Consider the following 19,806-nt stretch of genomic DNA (forward strand, 5'->3'; position numbering starts at 1 on the left):
CTGGATGATATAATGCCTTTTCCCTAAACCAGAACTTCTTTCAGCCAAAGTCTACTTGTCTACTCCACCTAGTCAAAGATCTCGTACAGGGGCTTCCCTGGTGGCACAGTGGTTAAGAATCCACCTGCCAATGCAGGAGACATGGTTCAAGACCTGGTCCAGGAAGATCCCACATGCCGTGAAGCAACTAAGCCCACACACCACAACGACTGTAGAGCCTGTGAGCCACAACTACTGAAGCCCGCATGCCTAGAGCCCGTGCTCCGCAACAAGAGAAGCCACCACAATGAGAAGCCTGTGCACCGCAACGAACAGTAGCCCCCGCTCTCCACAACTACAGAAAAGCCCGTGCACAGCAAGGAAGACCCAACACAGCCAAAAATAAATAAATAAAATAAATAAATTAAAAAAAAAGAGAGAGATCTTGTACAGCATTCAATTGCTTCAGGTATGTTTTGAGAAAAGTGGCTTAATTATTAAAACACTAAGGAGTAGAACAGCCACTGTATTATAATGCTTTTAAGTTAAATATTCATCTGTCTGCATTTTCTCTTATTTTACAGATGAAATAATGAAGGCAAAGAGGAGGGAGGCAATCTGATTAGTTCAAACTCTATTAGTCTCTTCATTATAACACAATCCACATTTTCCTCCCACCCACGTGGAAGTCACAGACTCACTAATGCTTGGTTGGTGTCACTGAATCGGGTGAAGAGCTGATTGGTGGTGTCAAATAGTGCTTTGCAGATTAGCTCAAACCATTCCCGGCGAGGCCCTCCCCAGTCCAGAGCTGGAAAGTATAATAAAAATAAAGAGTGACCCTGGCCCACCACCTCTTATCACTTTTGTTCATTTATTCATCATTTTATACTCTCCGATCCTTACTTCCTGCATTCCACCACCTTGGTGTCCCCCATTCCATCCCACCTCAGCTATGGACTTGTATTGAAATCCCCTCTTTCTGTAGGATTAAAGGTATTCTGATCACTAAGCTAATGCCTCCTAGTGTGGGGATACAGATCAGAGAGCCTAGGAAACTGACATTTCTCTACAAAGGTTACTTTACCCTTCTGCTTCAGACTCTCCCTCCAAGTCCCTGTATGTATGTGCTTTACAAGGTCTACCAAGCTATTAGCCATTAAACGCCACCCTTTTTGTCTTGACTCATGACTTCTTTTTCCCAGGGAAAAAGAAGCTGGGGCAGGGGTGGCGAGTATGTGTAGGGGGGTTGTTTTTGTTTTTGTGCATGTGGGGTAAAGACACAAGGAGGAGTGGGAAGGAGAGTTAAAAAAGATGAATATGAAATTTCAAAACTGACCTTCTTCGTCCTGAAAAACCACTTCAAAGTTCTTGCTCCAATCTGAGATGGAGAAATTCCGAGTGGCTTTCAGAGACTGAAAAGCAGTGAGAGAAAAAGAAGGGAAACTGTCAGAACACTGGCCGGTATCTCTTGGGTATTAAAGACAAAAACACAAGAACATTGCCATTGTCCATATAATAACCACAAGTACCTGGAGGCAGTATATTACTCATAAATAAGTTTTAATACCACCATCTTATATTTATTTATTCATTTTTAATTTATTATTATTATTTTTTTGCGGTACGCGGGCCTCTCACTGTTGTGGCCTCTCCCGTTGTGGAGCACAGGCTCCAGACACGCAGGCTCAGTGGCCATGGCTCACGGGCCTAGCCGCTCCGCGGCATGTGGGATCTTCCCGGACCGGGGCACGAACCCATGTCCCCTGCATCAGCAGGCGGACTCTCAACCACTGTGCCACCAGGGAAGCCCACCATCTTATATTTAAAATGTAAATATCTCCAGAAGAAATCTAAAATTAAAAAAATAATCCAATTCATATTTACACCATTGCCTTACTGGAAAGTTGAAACTTCTTTTTTTAAAATAATCCTCATTTTATTAATGAGAAAACTCTTAAATAAAGAAGTAACAATGGCTCAGATCAGTAAGCTGTCAGCAAGAGAACCAAGGAGTCTTGGTTTTCAGTAAAGTACAGTCTATCCGCTAGACATTTTTAGCCACAAGGCTAGGTTCAGACAGGAAGCCATGCCACAAGGAGAATGTGGCTGAGAAAAGGGGTTTCCAGCAGCACCTACCAGAGCTAAATAACACAAACACTTTCTGGACAGGGACCAAGGCCTTCTCATTCTCAAGGAACGTAAGAACTATGCCAGTGTCTATGTAATGGAGTCAGACACACATCAGGTGTTCCTTTTCCATCAGGCCAGAGTGACAACAAAAATCATTTCCAGGCTTCCCTGGTGGTGCAGTGGCCAAGAGTCCGCCTGCCGATGCAGGGGACACGGGTTCGTGCCCCGGTCCGGGAAGATCCCACAGGCCGCAGAGCGGCTGGGCCCATGAGCCATGGCCACTGAGCCTGCGCGTCTGGAGCCTGTGCTCCGCAATAGGAGAGGCCACAACAGTGAGAGGCCCACATACCGCAAAAAAAAAAAAAAAAAAAAAAAAAAAATCATTTCCTTTTAATCCCACAAGAGCTCTTCTATTCCTGGGATTCAATAACAAGAACTTTCTTCTATAACAACAACTTAACACCTGCCCTTAATGCTTTTAAGTTAAATAGTCATCTGTCTGCATCTTCTCTTATTTTACAGATGAAATAATGAAGGCAAAGAGGAGGGAAGCAATCTGATTAGTTCAAACTAGTAAGAGTTCCATGAAATTGTTCAGGAGCTAGTTCAGTCTGATTTTAAAGCCAATGTGTCAACTAGTCTCTCCTTTCGATAACATACCTCCAACAAATCTGCCCCAAATTCTGTACAATCAAATGCATAGAACACCGTCTTTAATACATTTAAAGAAGACAGAGATGTGGGTTTCATAGAAAAGATAACCTGCAGAATATAACCAAATATCACAGAGGTTTCTAGTTGGAAACTTTTGACAGGGATGAAACTTTACGCACCGATTCCAACAAGGCATGTCTGCTGACCTTCAGGGTGACTTTGGAATGTGGTCTTTTCATATGTACCTGCCGAAGCTCTCTCTGGAAAAAGTTCACCTTGTCCTGAAAGGTCTCAGAGCCTCCTAAGGAGCAGCAAGATCCATCATGATTACAGCCTCATTATAAGACACCTGTGCAGGCCACCTCTACACCCTCAGGCATCCAGATATCTGGGGTCAGTGCCTACCCCATCAGAATCCCTGTCCAAACTCACCTAGGTTTTTATGGAGTGAGCGGATGAACGTGGCCGCTAGGATGTTCCTCTCCTTACAGCTGAGCTCCACAGGAGGCTGAATGCCATCATCCACCACCAGTGTGAGCAGCTTATGGACAGGGTCAGGGCCAAGGTATGAAAACTAACAAAAGGAAAAGGAAAAAAAGAAAAGGAGTTAATCTATAAAGCCCCCAAATCCAGCAAAAACCCTTCACATCCCTACCCTTCTGACCAACCAACAAAAACAAGTTAAGCCTGTTTTCCCCAAGTAAGTACCTACCAGGAGTACATCTCCTTGTTTTTCACCTCAGTGCTCTATGATTCAGATTTTATTTTAAATTACTCGAGTCACAGAGACCACTTTTAGTTAGGATCACAGGCAACACTACAGACTTTCCAACATAAAATATAAGAAGGGTGAAAGCAGGAAGGATACGTAAAATAGCAAATGAGCACCTGAATAGGTTGGGCAAACTGGCTGGGGGAAAATGATTTGCCTTTAGATTCCAAAAGCTCAGAAGAGTTTTAAAAAAAAAACCCACTTTAAAAAAATTTTTAAAAAATTTTTAATAGATGAGACTACTGGTGCTAAAAGAGCTGTCTTTGGCACGCTGGGAAGCCAAGCTCAGGTCAGAGTTACCAGCACCCTCTCCATTAACTTAGTCTTAGGGACAAAAGGTAACTGTTGAAGTATTCTGACTTGCTACCAATTGCTGTTTCTGTAGGCACGTGTCCTCCTAGAACTACATCCTTCACGAGGAGGTAACAACTCCTTCTTTATTGGCAATAAATCCTGTGTGCACAATGAGAACTTCCAGAAACACCAAAAGTCCTTCAAGGAAAAAAGAAAAGGTTGAGATGTTGGAGGCTGAAGCCTGCTCTACACAAACCGGATGTAAGGTTCAACTTACTTTTGTTCCTGGGCACACTCGGAAGGTATAAAGGCGCCAGGGAATGATTTTCAGGTAGAACTCCTTCACTGAGAATTGCTGGAGGACCAACATATAGAAAATGAAGTGAATGATAAATAAAGAGGTTCTATTTGGGTATAATAATTTAAATATCAGTCCCCATCTACATTTCTCATGGTAACCCTTTTCCTCTCTGAACAAAGAAGATAATTTAGGACTGAAATCAAATAGAAAACATCAACTCTATCTTAAAATCGGCAAATTTAAAGTATTATTCTCACCATGCAATTTCACACAGATATTTCATAATCTTAATACTCAAGTCTTACTACCATTTCCAAATATCTGAGATCAGGTTTTCACTTTATAAGTAGATAACATTTCACCTAGAAACAATCAAAATCTCCTTCTGTTTAGCCAGATGCTCTCAGAGAGACTTCTTCCAAGTCAGTGGACAGGGAACACCAGTGGCCCACGCCCACTGCTTTATCTCTATTTGAATGGCACCAAGGATTTGCTGGGGAAGAGGGGGTGGGGGATGGGAGGAGTCTCATACAAAAAAGTTCAGAAAAATCCTTTATGTCAGAATAAAAAGAGGTCTGTTGCCATTTACAATAAAAGAAAAGACAATGCAATAACTTTTTAATCTAAAAAAAACCCCTGGGCTTCCCTGGTGGTGCAGTGGTTGAGAGTCCACCTGCCGATGCAGGGGACACGGGTTCGTGCCCCGGTCCGGGAAGATCCCACATGCCACGGAGCGGCTGGGCCTGTGAGCCATGGCCATTGGGCCTGCGCATCCGGAGCCTGTGCTCCGCAGCGGGAGAGGCCACAACAGTGAGAGGCCCGCGTACCGCAAAAAAAAAAAAACCCTGTGGGGCTTCCCTGGTGGGGTAGTGGTTAACAATCTGCCTGCCGGGACGCGGGTTCAAGCGCTGGTCCGGGAAGATCCCACATGCTGCGGAGCAACTAAGCCCACGTGCCACAACTACTGAGCCTGTGCTCTAGAGCCTGAAAGCCACAACTATTAAGCCCGCCTGCCACACTACTGAAGCCTGTATGCCTAGAGCCCGTGCTCCGCAACAAAGAGAGTAGCCCTCACTCGCCACAACTAGAGAAAGCCCCTGTGCGGCAACGAAGACCCAAAACAGCCAAAAACAAATGAATAAAATAAACATTGAAAAATAAATAAATAAATAAAAATGAAAACCCCTGTCATCTGAACATGTAGTAGGTCAGATTTTTTTCTTGATTTTTAAAGAACTCTTCATTAAAGAAAATTTCAAACAGATACGAAAGAAGAGAAAACAGTGCAATGAAGTCATCACCAGCTTCAACAATTATCACAGCCAATCTTGTTTTATCTCTACCTCACCATTTCCCTCTTTGCCATTCCCCCAGGCCAAATTAAGGCTAGATTTTTTTTTCTGTACGCGGGCCTCTCACTGTTGTGGCCTCTCCCGTTGCGGAGCACAGGCTCCGGACGCGCAGGCTCAGCGGCCATGGCTCACGGGCCCAGCCGCTCCGCGGCATGTGGGATCTTCCCGGACCGGGGCACGAACCCGTGTCCCCTGCATCGGCAGGCGGACTCTCAACCACTGCGCCACCAGGGAAGCCCCCTAAGGCTAGATTTTTAAATGATGGATAGTACATAGTGAAGTGTTCTAAAGTAGAACAGAATTAGAGCTCAGTTTTGGTTATGCAATTAAAGGAATGTAATGGGATGTTTCAAGAGTCTCATTTTTCTGAGGTCTGTATGAATAAGCAAAATACAAATACTAAAAAAGAAAACCCCTAAGACAAAGCGCCTCTTAGCTCAGGGGCCTTGGGAAGTTCACCTCCTTGTCTCTGCCAAAATTTCTCTATTCCAATCCTGCACATGGATCATGACATCTGTTGTGTTTTCACAAATCACAGAATGAAAGATCAAATTGTTCTGAAATAGTACAAGGGTCCAACAGTAATTTTTACACTAGTGAGAAATCGTTAATGGTTAAAAGTACCTTTCTTTAAAACTCTGAGAGCCATGCCTTGAAAAATCTTCCTAGAAGCAATCAAACAGCAGAACGCCACAGGTGCTCTGAAATCCCAAGGCACAGACTCTCTAGACAGAGGTGTAATCCAGCCAAACCAGACATGGGCAACAGAAGAGGAGGCACGGCCTTCTGCTCAACTTGAAGGAGCCTCCTCGGTATCCCTGAACCCCAACACGGCAATCATCTCGCTCTGATTCTCAGACTGTTGCTTTGTGGATTTTGTAACCAAGTACCAATTACAAGCAGGCTCGGGCAGGGGGCAAGAATGGGAGTTCCAACCTTTGGTGACACGTAGCAGTACACCTTCTTCGGTTTCTTCACCTTCTCAGGGGTGTGACACTCAGAGGGTGAGTCTTCATCTTCCTCCTCCAGAGCCGTGGAGGGCCGGCGCTGGGCAGAGCTTGTGTGCATGGGCGGGAGGGGCCACGGCGTGCTGGTGCAGTTGGCAGCATTATACAGATAAGCTTCAAAGTAAATGCTCACTCCTGAGGTGGACACGTTGCGTTCGACAATATTCTTCTCATTCTCTGAAGTATAACAAGGAATAAGGTTTAAAGTGCAAGACAGGGGAGAGAGTTACCTGTCACTAGACCTTTAGTCCACAGGGCTCTAAACCAAGTTTGGCTCAAATATCTAATATTTGTGGGGTTGGTGAGAAGAGTGCAGACGTGCAAAGAACAAGGGGCCTAAGAAGAGGACTAAATCACAGCTCTTCTCTCAACTCACCACTTAGGACAATAATGTCAAATTCGCCATTATTGATTGGCTGGTCTTGGTACGAAATGCAGGCACGGAAGCAGCCTCGAGAATGCAGGGTGAGCCGCAAGAACACCTGGCAGGTCTGCCGGTTGGATGTCACGGACTTCTCAAAGGAGACGCCAGTGCTCTCTTCTTCCGGAGGACCGAGCTACAGGAGGAAAACAAAGCATCACCAACCATACATAATTTCCCCTGTTTGCACAGGAATTTACTCTCTACAGAGAACTTTCCTATCAACGAGCTAATCGAAGTCTCACAGTTACTAATGAGATAGGTATTGTCAGATGAAGGAAGGCAGGCGCAACAGTCAGGGAGAAGGAGATGGATGGAAGTGAACTAGAGAGGGTGAGAGTGACAGGTGGGAGCACGCAGGGCAAGACGGGAGCCTGCTTACCTCATGAATGGACAGACTGTAATTGTGCTCATCTCTCAAGGACGTGGAATTGTTGGTAGGGTTGTCATACTCATCTCGGGGCACTATTTGAAGAGTGTGTGGCTGCCCACAGGTCAACACGAGAGTAGAAAAATGGCACACGATTTTGGTCTTGGAAGGAACCACCGTTCCTGGAACAAAGACAATGGAACATAACGTCAGAGAGGTGATTTTTAGGGCACAAAGATCTACTCAGTCAGTGAGTCCTAAAAAGCTGGGTGCCTGCCCAGTTCCTAGGGATAAACAATACCATTATGAGGCAGAGAAAAAGAAAGAAAACAAAGAGATTAATTCAAATGAACTTTTGGGAACTCATTTTTACAAATTCCTAACCACTGCAAGCACTAAACAAAATGACAGAAAAACTTGGAGAAAACAGAACTGAGAGTTATAGATGTAGTACCAAGCACCCCCCTGGGAGCCTACAAGTGAAGCAGGCCTTAAAAATAAGTGAATAATTGCAAAATAAACAAACAAACTTGAAATATTTAGGTGCAAATCTAACAAAACACGTATAAGACTTGTATGTTGAAAACTACAAAACGCCGATTAAAGAAATAAATTCAGGACCTCCCTGGTGGTGCAGTGGTTAAGAACTCGCCTGCCAATGCAGGGAATATGGGTTCAAACCCTGGTCCGGGAAGATTCCACATGCCGTGGAGCAACTAAGCCTGTCCGCCACAACTACTGAGCCCACGTGCCACAACTACTGAAGCTCGCATGCCTAGAGCCCGTGCTCCGCAACAAGAGAAGCCACCTCAATGAGAAGCCCACGCACTGCAACGAAGAGTAGCCCTCGCTCGCCACAGCTTGAGAAAACCCGCGCGCGGCAACGAAGACCCTATGCAGCCAAAAATAAGTAAATAAAATTAATTAATTTAAAAAAAAAAAGAAATTCAGAGGCATACCATGTTTATGAATTCGAAAACTCAACATAGCAAAGATGTCAATTCTTCCCAAATGATATATAATTTTCACACAATTCTTATCAAAATCTCAGCAAGATTTTTTGGTAGATTTAGACAGTATTATTCTAAAATTTATATGGAAAGGCAAAGGATCTAGAATAGCTAAAACAATTATAAAAAAGAAGAGTAAAGTGGAAAGAGTCAGTTTATTCAATTTCAAGACTTATTACATAGCTGTGTAATTAAGATTCTGGTATTGATGGAGGGACAGACACACAGATCAATGGTATAGAACAAAGAACCCACAAATAGATCCCCACAAATATGCCCAACTGATCCCTGACAAAGGTGCAAAAGCAATGTAATAGGGGAAAGCTAGCCTTTTCAACAAAAGATGCTGGAGCAACTGGACATTTATAAGAAAAAAAAAATCTTGACCTAGTATACAAAAGTTAACTAAAAAAATGGATCACGACCTTAAATATTAAATATAAAACTAGGAAACTTTTAGAAAAAAAACATAGGAGAATATCCTTGGAATCTAGGACTAGTCAAAGAGTTCTCAGATACCAAAATCATGATCCATAAAAAGAAAACAATAAATTGACTTCATCAAAATTGAAAAGTCTTGCTCTGTGAAAGACCCTGTTAAGGGGATGAAAAGGAAAGCTAAAGCTTGAGAGAAAATATTTGCAAACCACATTTCTAACAAAGGACTTAAAGAACTCTCAAAACTCAATAGTAAAAACCAAAAAATACGTTTAGAAAATGGGTGAAAGACATGAAAAGATATTTCATCAAAAAGGGCACACAGAGGGCAAATAAGCATATAAAAACATGTTCAACATTGTTAACCACTAGGGATATGCAAATTAAAACCACCATTTATAATGGCCCCAAACTGGAAACAACCCAGATGTTCTTTAACTGGTGAATGGTTAAACAAAGTATGGTATATTCACACCAAGAAATACTACCCAGCTATAAAAAGGAACCAACTACTGATATACTCAACCTGGATGAATCTCCAGAGAAATATGCTGAGTGAAAAAAAGGTATGTTCACCAAAAGGTTACATATTGTTATGATCCCATTTATATAATATTCTTGAAATGGCAAAATTACAGAAATGGAGAACAGATTAGTGGGCTGCCAGGGGTTAAAAAACAGGTGGGTGAGGGAGGGAAAGTGGGTGTGGCTGTCAAAAGGCAACATGAAGGATCTTTGCGGTGATGGAAATGTTCTGTGTCTTGACTGCATCCATGTCAATAACCTGGCTGTGATACTGTACTTTAGTTCTGTAAGATGTCACCACTGGGAAAAGTGGGTCAAGGTACAGAGCATCTCTCTGTATTATCTCTTACAACTGTAGGAGAATCTACAGTCATGTCAAAATAAATAGTTCAGTTTTAGTTTAAAAAGAAAAGGGCTGGTACACATTATAAGGATATGAACTGTTCTCCACTGGCGGCAGGAGGCAAGGTGATGCTAATTCGTGTGGAAAGGAGCCTGTGAGTGAGTCACTGAAGCAAAGGAGGAAATACCTGGAGAGGGAGAAGGCTTGGGAGCCACCTTGTCCGGAGGCTTCCTCTGTTATAAGAGAAAGAAAACTGAGAACCTTTCATGCAAACATATGCAAATCTTCTCAAGACCCCTCTTGTTATGGTTTGACTCCCAAAGTGGACACCAACCTGGCTAGTATCTAATGACACCGTCAAAAGGAAGCCAAGGCAGGGCAAACAGGGCAGCCAGGGTCTCAGCACACTAAATGGTATGTTGTAGAACCAGGAGTCAGAGATTATACTTTTAGGCTTTAAAGCCCATGAACATCTATTGTCTGGCACAAAGGACCACGAGGGGGTAAAAAAAGTTGAGACAGAGGCCTCAGTTCTTAAGATGCTAGAAGCCTGGGCAAACACTCTTCAGTAAGAAGTAAAACACATACTGGCAGCAAGGGTAGGATTAGGGTGCTTTTACTTGAAAAGGTTTCAAAAATCAGAAGACTTTACCTTCGGTCTATTCTGGCACCCTTACCCCTTAAGAACTTACCCGGCTGAGGACACAGCAATTCCACTCCTAGAGAAATGAAAACATATGTGCACACAAAAACTATACACAAATGTTCACATCAGCATTATTCATGGTAGTCAAAAGCGAAAACGACCCAAATGTCCATCAACTGATGAATGGATAAATAAAATGTGGCATATCCATATAATGTAATATTATTTATCAATAAAAGAAATGCGGTACTGATTCATGCTATAGCATGGACAAACCTCAAAAGCATTATGCTAAGTGTAACAAGCCAGTCACAAACGGCCACATATGTTATGATCACGCTTTTATGCAATGTAAATGGTAGAGTAGTACCCAGAGTATGCAAATCCACAGAGGCAGATCAGTGGTTACCTAGGGAGAAGGGATTTGGGGAAAATATGGAGTGACCTGGGTACAGGGTGATGGGGTGATGAAAATGCTCTAAAATTGACTGTGGTGATGGTTATACAAGTCTACAAATTTTTAAAACCACTAAATTGTGTATTTTAAATGTATGAATTATATATATATAGCATGTGAATTAAATCTCAACAAAGGCACTGTTTAAGAAAAGAAGAAGAAAGGAAAAGAAAAAGGAAGAAAGGAATGGAGGGAGAGAAAGAAAGAAAAAACAACCTACCAGGCTGAAAAATCTTGTAGTAGGGACTATAGGCCACGTTTAATCCACCAAGCTTCACTGAGATTTCGTACCGCCCAGCCCTGCGCACAGTGAAGGCCACCTTGACCACGTTGGAACTGGGCTCCTGCAGGACTTCCTGGGTCACTGGAATTTCCACTGCTAGCTCAACATGAGAGATGTGAACTCTTAGTCCTACAGGCCGACGTGCAGGAAATGGCTGCCCGTTCTTATAGAATAACTGCGGTGGAGAGAAGAGGGACACCCATTATCGAGCAGGGGGAGAAAATCATTTCTTGTGTTACCTGAGAGAGTGTGGGGAGGGAGGAGGTGACTGGTAAATCCCTGTATCTACCCACTCCTACAGTCCTGCTCACACAAGAGGGAACAAATTCTCTCAGTGCTTCAAAGAAAACCATTAAGTTACAAACAAATTCTTAATGTATTCTGAGGAAACAGGTAAAATACACCATTGAGTCCATTTCAACTTGACACTTCTGAACCACAGATGCTGCCTACCCTGTCTTACTTGCCCCTTTTTTTTATTATATTATCACTGCTAACCCAAACGTAAAGGTAAGTCAGTGGGTACCACTGGCACTGAGTGAACAAAAGCACTAGGCAGGGCTAGTGGGGTTCAGACTATGGAGCTAAGCGCAAGGCTGCAGTGGAGAAGCCATTGCAGGGGGCAGCAAACTTTCTGCAGAGGGCCAGAGAGTAATGCTGTTGGTATGCGGGTCATACACAGTTAGTTACTCAACTGTGGTTAACTCTTCAAACGTGAAAGCATCCATAGGCAGTACAGGAAGATGAATAGGTGCGGCTGTGTTCCAGTAAGTCTGTATTTATAGAAGCAGGAAGTGGGCCTGATTTGGCCCTTGGGCCATGGTTTGCCAACCCCTAATCTGTAACACCTACTCTTTTCAGCAATATTCTTCTCATTTTGAAAATGTAACATTAAGCTTTATACTTCTTCCAAGCTAAGCACCTATTAAACCAAAACGATAGAGAAATGTGTGACTCTTCAGATGTCCACAATTCCCAAGTTCCTGGGGGGTGGGGGTGGGGAGGTGTTGGAGAACATGAACGTTTCAGGCCAGCACCATCAACAGACTGAACTGGATTCTGGAAGGCAACTGACTCAGAAACCCCAGTGGGTACGGAGACAGAAACATTCCCTTACATGCACTCGGAAGGCCATGCTGTGGCCCACCTCATACGGGTCCTTCCAATCCCAGGAGACTTTGCAAGACCGGGGATCCAGGTAATTTCCCCGCACGTAGTCATATATAGTCCGGTCCCCTCGGCGTTCTCGGTCCTCATTCTGGAGGAAGCTGACTACACGTGCGGCAAGCTCAAAGAGGAACTTAATTGTGAAGAAGAATGCAACCACAGACACCGTGATGCCACCTATGTAAAAGAGAGAACACACGCACCACCCGCCAGTTACACATTACAGCTTCTCACCGTGGAACAGGCCAGACATCTGTCAAGCAAGAATTCCAAAGACACCCTCTACTGGGTCACTACCTCTGTCGGTGAAGAGAGGAACTTCCATAGCAGGGTCCTCGGACCAAATCCCACCCACTGCCTGTTTTTGTAAATAAAATTCTACTGAAACACAGCCCCACCCACTTATTTACTGTTGTCTAGGGCTGCTTTTGCCCTAAAGCCGCAGAGTTCAGTAGCTGTGACAGAGACTGTATGGCCTGGGAAGCTGAAAATATTTACTCTTTGGCCCTTTACAGAAAAAGATTACCAACCCTTGTTCTACACCATGGTCCACATACGATGCCTACCCCCAACCTCCCGTCACGTACTGGGGTCCTAACATAGTAAGAAGAATGCGCACTCTACTCTCTCCATTTGGAAGCCTTGCCCTTCCTTGGTCACTTGGCAAAAGCCCTCCCAAATCCCTGCCACAGTTAGAGGTTCCTTCTTCTGGGCTCCCTCAAAAGCCCGTGCATTCATTCATCTATTATAACTTTTCTCCCCCTTCATGTTATGAACTCCATGGAGGCAGATTTTTGCCTTATTCGACTTTGACTCAACAGGAAACAGCATCTGGCACTGGCCATAATTACTCAATAAATATTTCTCAAATGAATGAATTCCACTGCCAACTCTGTGAAGGTACATTCTGGCATGCCTGGAAATATTGCTAAGTCTATTTTCAAGGAGAAAGGGGGAGGTAAGGAGGCAAAAAATGATATAAGCAACCCTAACAAAGAAATAAGAGAGAGCTCTTTCTATAACGTACCAATAACGTAAAACATCAGGTCCCTTCAATGCCAACAGACAGCCGAGGATCACAGCTGCAGCTGCAAAAGAAAACTTGTTTAGTCTTTCCTCTAACTCTTCCTTACAGCTGTCTCAGAGAGAGACAAAGCAGAGCATGTGGCTTGAGCCTACCATCTCCAGCCTTACTATCCCTGCTCTCTCTCTAGCTTGACAGGTGCCCTACAACATTTCAGAGAAAGAGAGACCATCATTCCCCCTAAAGACTTCCAGTCTACCAACCACCCTAGGAATACCACAAACAGCCACTTCTAATTACAAAATGTAATAGCATGGCTTTCATCTTCTTGGATCCAGGGCCCCAAGACAGTTTACCTCCCCATGCAAAGTGGTACTAATTTACACAGGCAAGGAAGATAATGGAGTCACTTTCCCCTTATGTTTGCCTTCTGGAAGTAATTCATCTAAGTAGAAATAGTTATATAAAATGTTTAAAAGGATTATTATCATCATGTTGGCATTATGTAATTAAAATGAACTCTGGGTCATCCTAATAATAAGCAACGGGCATGTAAGAGAAACCATTTTCTTTTGCTGTTACCAATCAGACAAACTAATGGGCCCTGTGGAAGATGAGCTCAGCAGAGAGGCCAAGGAGAGGAAGGAAGCAAAGGAGGAGACTGTACTTCTCATCCTAAGTGATGCCTGCCAAAGTCAGAACAACTCAAATAGGGGCCAGAGTCTGAGGGAAAACTTTCACTGCTATTAGACTTATCTCCAGAATAAGACTTCAATCTTATTACTCATTTGAAACACCCACGGTACTGCCAAGGAAAAATGCAATGCACACTGACATTCCTATCTTATCACTGAGTTTTGACCTTAGCATAGACTGTACGTGCTCTCCAATCCACAATGCACTAAATTCATTCTTTCTTTTCAAGTCAATATATATTAAGGTTATCAATGTTATCTCAACCCAGCACCTTTTATCAGCACTAATATATAACTTAGAGACAAGACAGCTGAAAATTTCTATGCTCAGATTTGGGAGGGACCAAAACAACTTTTTTTTTTCCAACCAAGTGTGCTTTTATGTCTAATTATGCTGGGAAAATTTAAGAGAAAGAGTGACCAAAAATGGCCATTAGATCCTTTGATAACAATATATCCAACAGAATCCATAGGGAGTAGGTAATTTGAGGAATGACCATGTCAAGTTTCATAGAAATCCCTATTTAGACTGGTGTCCAAAGTCCTACCAGAAAGGAAATCCACACAGGGAACATTAGCACTGTCAAGACACATGAATTAAGCTGCTCTCCAAAGGGTCTATTACAGAGGACAATATACTAACTCAATACTTGAGATCACGACTAGTGAGCCTCCTTCCCAAACAAGAATCTCATCTCCTGGGACCCTATGCTGAAAAGCTGCTATCACCTCTCAAAAAGCAACTCTCTGTGCCTTACAGGATATACTAGGTGACTTGGTGGAACCAAACCCAGCAGTTTAATTGTCTTAAATACTCCCCCAGTTGGACGTCATTCAATCTGATCCTGGACGTGAACATTTAGCCCTCAGCAAAGTTACAGCACTCAGTAGAAAATGAAGTATATGTAGGTGATGTTACAGACTTGTGGTCTTAAGTCTCATACTCCTTAGAGGAATGGAGCAATGCTCAATTTATGGCACACATCATGAGGGCTGGGAAAATTCCTATGTACTGTCTCTGACAACCACAACAACCTTTTCTGTGAGAGGCAGCTGACAAGCAGTAAGTCAGAGCCTGGAGACCAGTTCCAGGGCTGCAACTGTGTGACCTGTCTAAGCTTCAGAATTCTCATGGCCGTAAAAAGAGATGAAGTTTAATAATTTCTATGACACCATCTCCTTTAGTGTGATAAGACTTCAATATAACTCTCCACAGCCATCAAGACTCTCAAATCAAACAGTAGAGCAAAGAGAATAATATAGAAGATGAGGGCATGACTAGACTAGAGCTAGACTACCTGGGTTCAAATCCGTTCTCTGCCACTCACAGGGTAACCACGGACAACTTATTTAATCTCTCTATAATCTGCCAGTTTCCCTATCCATCAAATGGGGCTAGTATCTGTGTGTACCTCACTGGGGTGTTGTGAGGATGAAAAGAGTTAACACATGTAAACAGCCTAGGATGGTGCCTGGCACACAGTGAGTTCTCAGTTTTAATTATTATTATAATTATTATCAGTAGTAGTAGCAGCATCACTACTCCTTTGTTTCAGAGCCAGTAAGAAACTGAGGGAACCTCTCTATTGGTCCCCACTTCATTCGATGAGAAATGCATCAGAACTAGAAAAGGCAAGGCTTCTCTTACCATACTTAAAATCTCTGCCTATGTGGGAGTTCTTTAAACTTTTCTAATTTTATGTCTGAAAATTTTTATAATGAAGGGTTAAAAAATTAATACTAAAATAACTCATCCAACAAATACTGAGTACCTACTTACTATGCCAGGTACTGGGGGAACGGTGTGGAACAGCCATAGTCTTGGTCCTCGTGGCTGATAATAATGAACTTGACCTTGTTAAGTCCTTGTCCATTTTTTCCCCATTCACTTGTCACTCAACCAAATCATCACCACTGATCTAGATCACCTAGACCTTTTCCAAAAGGCCAATTCTACATTTCTACTCCAATTCCCTTTATTATTTAAAACTCAGCATACCAAATAATACTTTTTTCCAAACTCTCCTCTCTTCTCTGCGAAGCCTCCTTGTGATCAGGGAGTTAGCTCTGTCAATTCATCACTCATTGATGTGATCTTTATAAGCCGTCCCACTTCTCTATGATACCTCTCCAAAAAACTCCCCAGCAATACTTACCCAGCTCTCAATTTTACCCATGGTCACATTCTAAACTTGCCTTCCTTCTGCATTTTCCTCCTTTCTGGATGCCGTCACAAAGCTTCCATGCCTTTGTCTTGGACTACAGGGTTTCCTTTTAGGGTGACCCCTCAAATCACTTTTATTCCAGATCCACCTCTTCTGTAGGCATTTTCTGTCCTCTCACTGTACCTGCCGTGCCTTCTCTGCCCTCTGCTCCCACCCCACCTCACAGTAGTAAACCCATAACTTACAACCCCCTTATTGAGCCACTTACCACAGGCCAAACAATGTACTAGGTGTTTTACATGTTAGCCCAAGTAATTGTCACCAATACAACTTGGTAAATAAGCATTATTATTCTTATTTTAGAGACTTGGAAAAAAAAAAAAAAAAAACCCTAGGCTTAGAGAAGTTGACTTGCTGAACATCTCCCAGCAGGTTAAGTGACTCAAGCCTGTCTAACTCTGAAGCCCAGTGTTCTTAACCTCATATAACAGTGAATCATGAAAAAGAATGGAGTCATAGGGATAATGAAGTATTTAGGAAGAGAAAAGATTTAAGAAACTGGTAAAAGAAAGTGCGAAAAGCATTACCCAATCTTACCGAGGATAAAATTAGAAAGACAAATGCTTACGGCCCCTTTTAAAATCTTTTGAAATAAAAATAAAGCATTACAAAGGAAAATGGAATGTAGTACCAATTATCTAATGCAGAAATATCACTTGCTTACTAAAAGATCCCGGGCAAGTTGCTTAATAACTACAGAACTTTGGCTCACATTACCTACAAAAAAGGGAAAAGGGAAATGTCTCAAGGGAATGTTAGAAAGTTGATTGACATACATATTCTAAAACTCTTTGCCTTTTTTTTTTAGTAGAAGATTTATAATTACAATATCAAATAAATTTTAGCCCTAACATTGAAGATTGGTTGTGAAAAAGTCTATTCCCAGAAATGGAGAATTGATTTCTTCATACTCAAATTTGCTCTGCTGGGAGCAAAGTCAATTCCAACTGCAGCTGTGCACGTCAATGCTATCCCCTGCTGAGAGGGCTTAGAAACTGGTCACTTGAGTCCATGTTCTACATCCCAATAATAAGTAAATCTTAACTAGTCTTGTCACCTTACCTTTAAACGAGGGCCCATGTTCTGAGAACCAAGGGAAGCACACCTATCCACCAAAGCAGGTAACTTTTGGCCACTTTCACCTTGTCTTCCAACTTCCACATGAAAGAAAACAGCTGCAAGGTCAAGAGAAAGTGTCTGTCCATCAGACCTTCAGCGAGGGTGTGTCACAGAAGCAGAGGGTCAGTGTTTCTGGAGCGAACTGCATGAATTCCACGGTGGAGAAATCTAATCCCCAAATATAACATCCCCGGACTTCTCTCTAGTGCGGGGCGCAGTTGGCTGCCAAAGGGTGCATCTGTTCTGCTGTCCCAGGATCCTACGCTACAAAGAAAAAAAGAGTCGGTAGAATAGGTTTTTATCTCTCAAAGAGAACCCCCAGAAAACAACAAAGAGGAGGTATAGAATAGACAATGGAAACCCTGTGGCACTAAAAATAACCAAGGGCAGGTAACCTCTGACCAAGTTTTCCCAATTAAAAGTCCACAAGAAAAGCCAAGTGGTGATCTCACGGGCTTAGCTGTGTCACTCCCCAGAAGAGAGCTCCAGCACTTCAGTGGATTCCAACCCTTCAGTAGATGCAGGGTAGAGCACAGATTGAGAGTGAGCCTCGTCACGACCACACACCCAGTTTCACTTTAATGGGGCTGGGAACAAGGTGAAGAGAAATGAAAGGAGAGCACAGGCAGGGCTTGGCTGCAGAGGGCCTTGTATGCCCTGATAAGGAATCAAGATAATACTCAGCTGGAAAGGGGAAACCACCAAAGAGCTTTAAAACCCAATCAATCAGCCTATGCAGTCTGCTCCCTTTGTGCCCATGTATGCATTTCCAAGACAGGGTTAAACAATACTGACTTCATCTTTAAAACAGTGAAATTTGCTACTGTGAGTAAGGGGAAAATTTTTGTGAACATTCAAGATAAAGTCACTGAGTAACAAAGTTCAGTAAAGTCAGTCTGTAACTCAAAGATATTCATGAACTAAATGTAGCAGAAAGGGGTTTCTGGCGAGAACAGCCACCATAGAACACATGAGAAGAAACTACTGATCACTAAATGAAAAGAGACAGTCCCTTTCCACATGGCAAGAACTGTTCTCAGTGCTTCATATGTATTAACTCACAACCCTAAGATACAGATACAATTATCCCTATTCTACAGATGAGAAAACTGAGGCATTTTCTCAAGATACTTTCTCAAGATTACACACAGTACACAGTAGACTTGAGTCAAACCCAGACAACCTGGACTCAGACTCCATGCTTCTGATGACCACTCTACTGCCTCTCTATCATGGGAGACCAAAAAAGAAAACACAAAATGCTAACAAGACCAGAAGAACAGAATGGGTGAAAGCCACCAGATCAAACAAGTTATCAAACTTTTATAATTAAAAATAAATAAGTATGTGTAATTACTTTAAAATATGGTGATAGACTTGCCAAGTACATCAGCCAAAACCTGGGTCAACTAGCAATCGGAACCAGTTTAAAGGAGCCACAAACAAGAGAAGAACTGCATAAACTATAAGAGATCCATTAGAATGCTATATAAGCATTAAAAAAATTACACTTTAAAGGAATATCACAGTGAATCACTCACAAATAAAATGTTAAATGAAAAAGCAAGCACAAAATTATTTACATATCATGAGCCCAATTTTTTAAATATTATATTACATACAGAAGACTGGAAGGAGCAACATAAAAAAATGTGGTCATCTCTAGGCGTTTTGAAGTATAGACATTTTTATTTTCTACCTGTACCTTTTAGTATTTTCCAAATTCTTTTTTTTGGCTGTGTCACACGGCATACAGGATGGATCAAACCTGTGCCCCCTGCAGTGGAAGCACAGAGTCTTAACCACTGGACCACCAGGGAAGTCCCCCAAATTCTTAATGATGCACGAACACATAAAAAGTTTCTAAATACTCTTTTTTTCTCCCTAAAAAGGCAAGTTACCCTTTTTTTAAAAATAAGGAAACAATATTTTGTTTGTTTGTTTGTTTGTTTGTTTACTTAGGCTGCGCTTGGTCTTCGTTGCTGCACGCGGGCTTTCTCTAGTTGAGGTGAGCTGGGGCTACTCTTCATTGCAGTGCGCAGGCTTCTCACTGCAGTGGCTTCTCTTGCTGCAGAGCACAGGCCCAGGCGCGAGGGCTTCAGTAGTTGTGTCACATGGGCTCAGTAGTTGTGGCTCTCGGCTCTAGAGCGCAGGCTCAGTAGTTGTGGCATACGGGCTTAGTTGCTCTGTGGCATGTGGGATCTTCCAGACCAGGGATTGAACCCGTGTCCCTGCATTGGCAGGCGGATTCTTAACCACTACGCCACCAGGGAAGTCCTCAGAGTCCATATTTTTACAAGCTCCCCAGGTGATTCCTATGCATGTTAAAGTTCAGGAAACATAGTCTAGACTCTAGAGCAGTCAGCTGAGAAGGGACCCAATATTCTGCACCTCTAACAGGTTCATAGGTAATGTTGATGCTGCTGGTCTGCAGACCACACTTTCAGGAGCAAGGGTCTACTGCAGGAGGAGTTGGCAAACTACAGCCTGCAGGCCAAATCCAGACAGCTACCGGTTTTTGCTTAAAAAAAAAAAAGTTTTGTAAAAGAAGAATAAACACAGCCAAGTTTATTCATTTACATTTTGCCTTT

General features: G+C 42.7%; 1 protein-coding gene across 4 annotated transcripts in view; it reads right to left on the bottom strand.

Moving 5' to 3' along the window:
- The window catches only part of AREL1 (apoptosis resistant E3 ubiquitin protein ligase 1), a 42,626-nt gene that overhangs the window by 8,186 nt on the left and 14,634 nt on the right, over positions 1–19,806 (bottom strand). For 2 of the 4 annotated variants that reach the window (XM_082618945.1, XM_082618946.1), the window contains exons 2-13: positions 17,159–17,479; positions 13,180–13,240; positions 12,103–12,329; positions 10,923–11,160; positions 7,296–7,465; positions 6,869–7,049; positions 6,422–6,669; positions 4,110–4,187; positions 3,199–3,340; positions 2,946–3,067; positions 1,319–1,394; positions 681–790 (exon numbers count right to left, since the gene is read on the bottom strand). In XM_082618945.1, coding sequence (XP_082475071.1) covers positions 681–790; positions 1,319–1,394; positions 2,946–3,067; positions 3,199–3,340; positions 4,110–4,187; positions 6,422–6,669; positions 6,869–7,049; positions 7,296–7,465; positions 10,923–11,160; positions 12,103–12,329; positions 13,180–13,195 — 1,608 coding nt within the window. In that variant the 5' untranslated portion in view covers positions 13,196–13,240; positions 17,159–17,479. The remainder of the gene's footprint in view (positions 1–680; positions 791–1,318; positions 1,395–2,945; positions 3,068–3,198; positions 3,341–4,109; positions 4,188–6,421; positions 6,670–6,868; positions 7,050–7,295; positions 7,466–10,922; positions 11,161–12,102; positions 12,330–13,179; positions 13,241–17,158; positions 17,480–19,806) is intronic. The other 2 variants (XM_082618948.1, XM_082618947.1) reach the window with 2 other exon arrangements.

The sequence above is a fragment of the Mesoplodon mirus genome, assembly GCF_964341445.2.
Source record: "Mesoplodon mirus genome assembly, chromosome: 4".
Lineage (NCBI taxonomy): Eukaryota > Metazoa > Chordata > Mammalia > Artiodactyla > Ziphiidae > Mesoplodon > Mesoplodon mirus.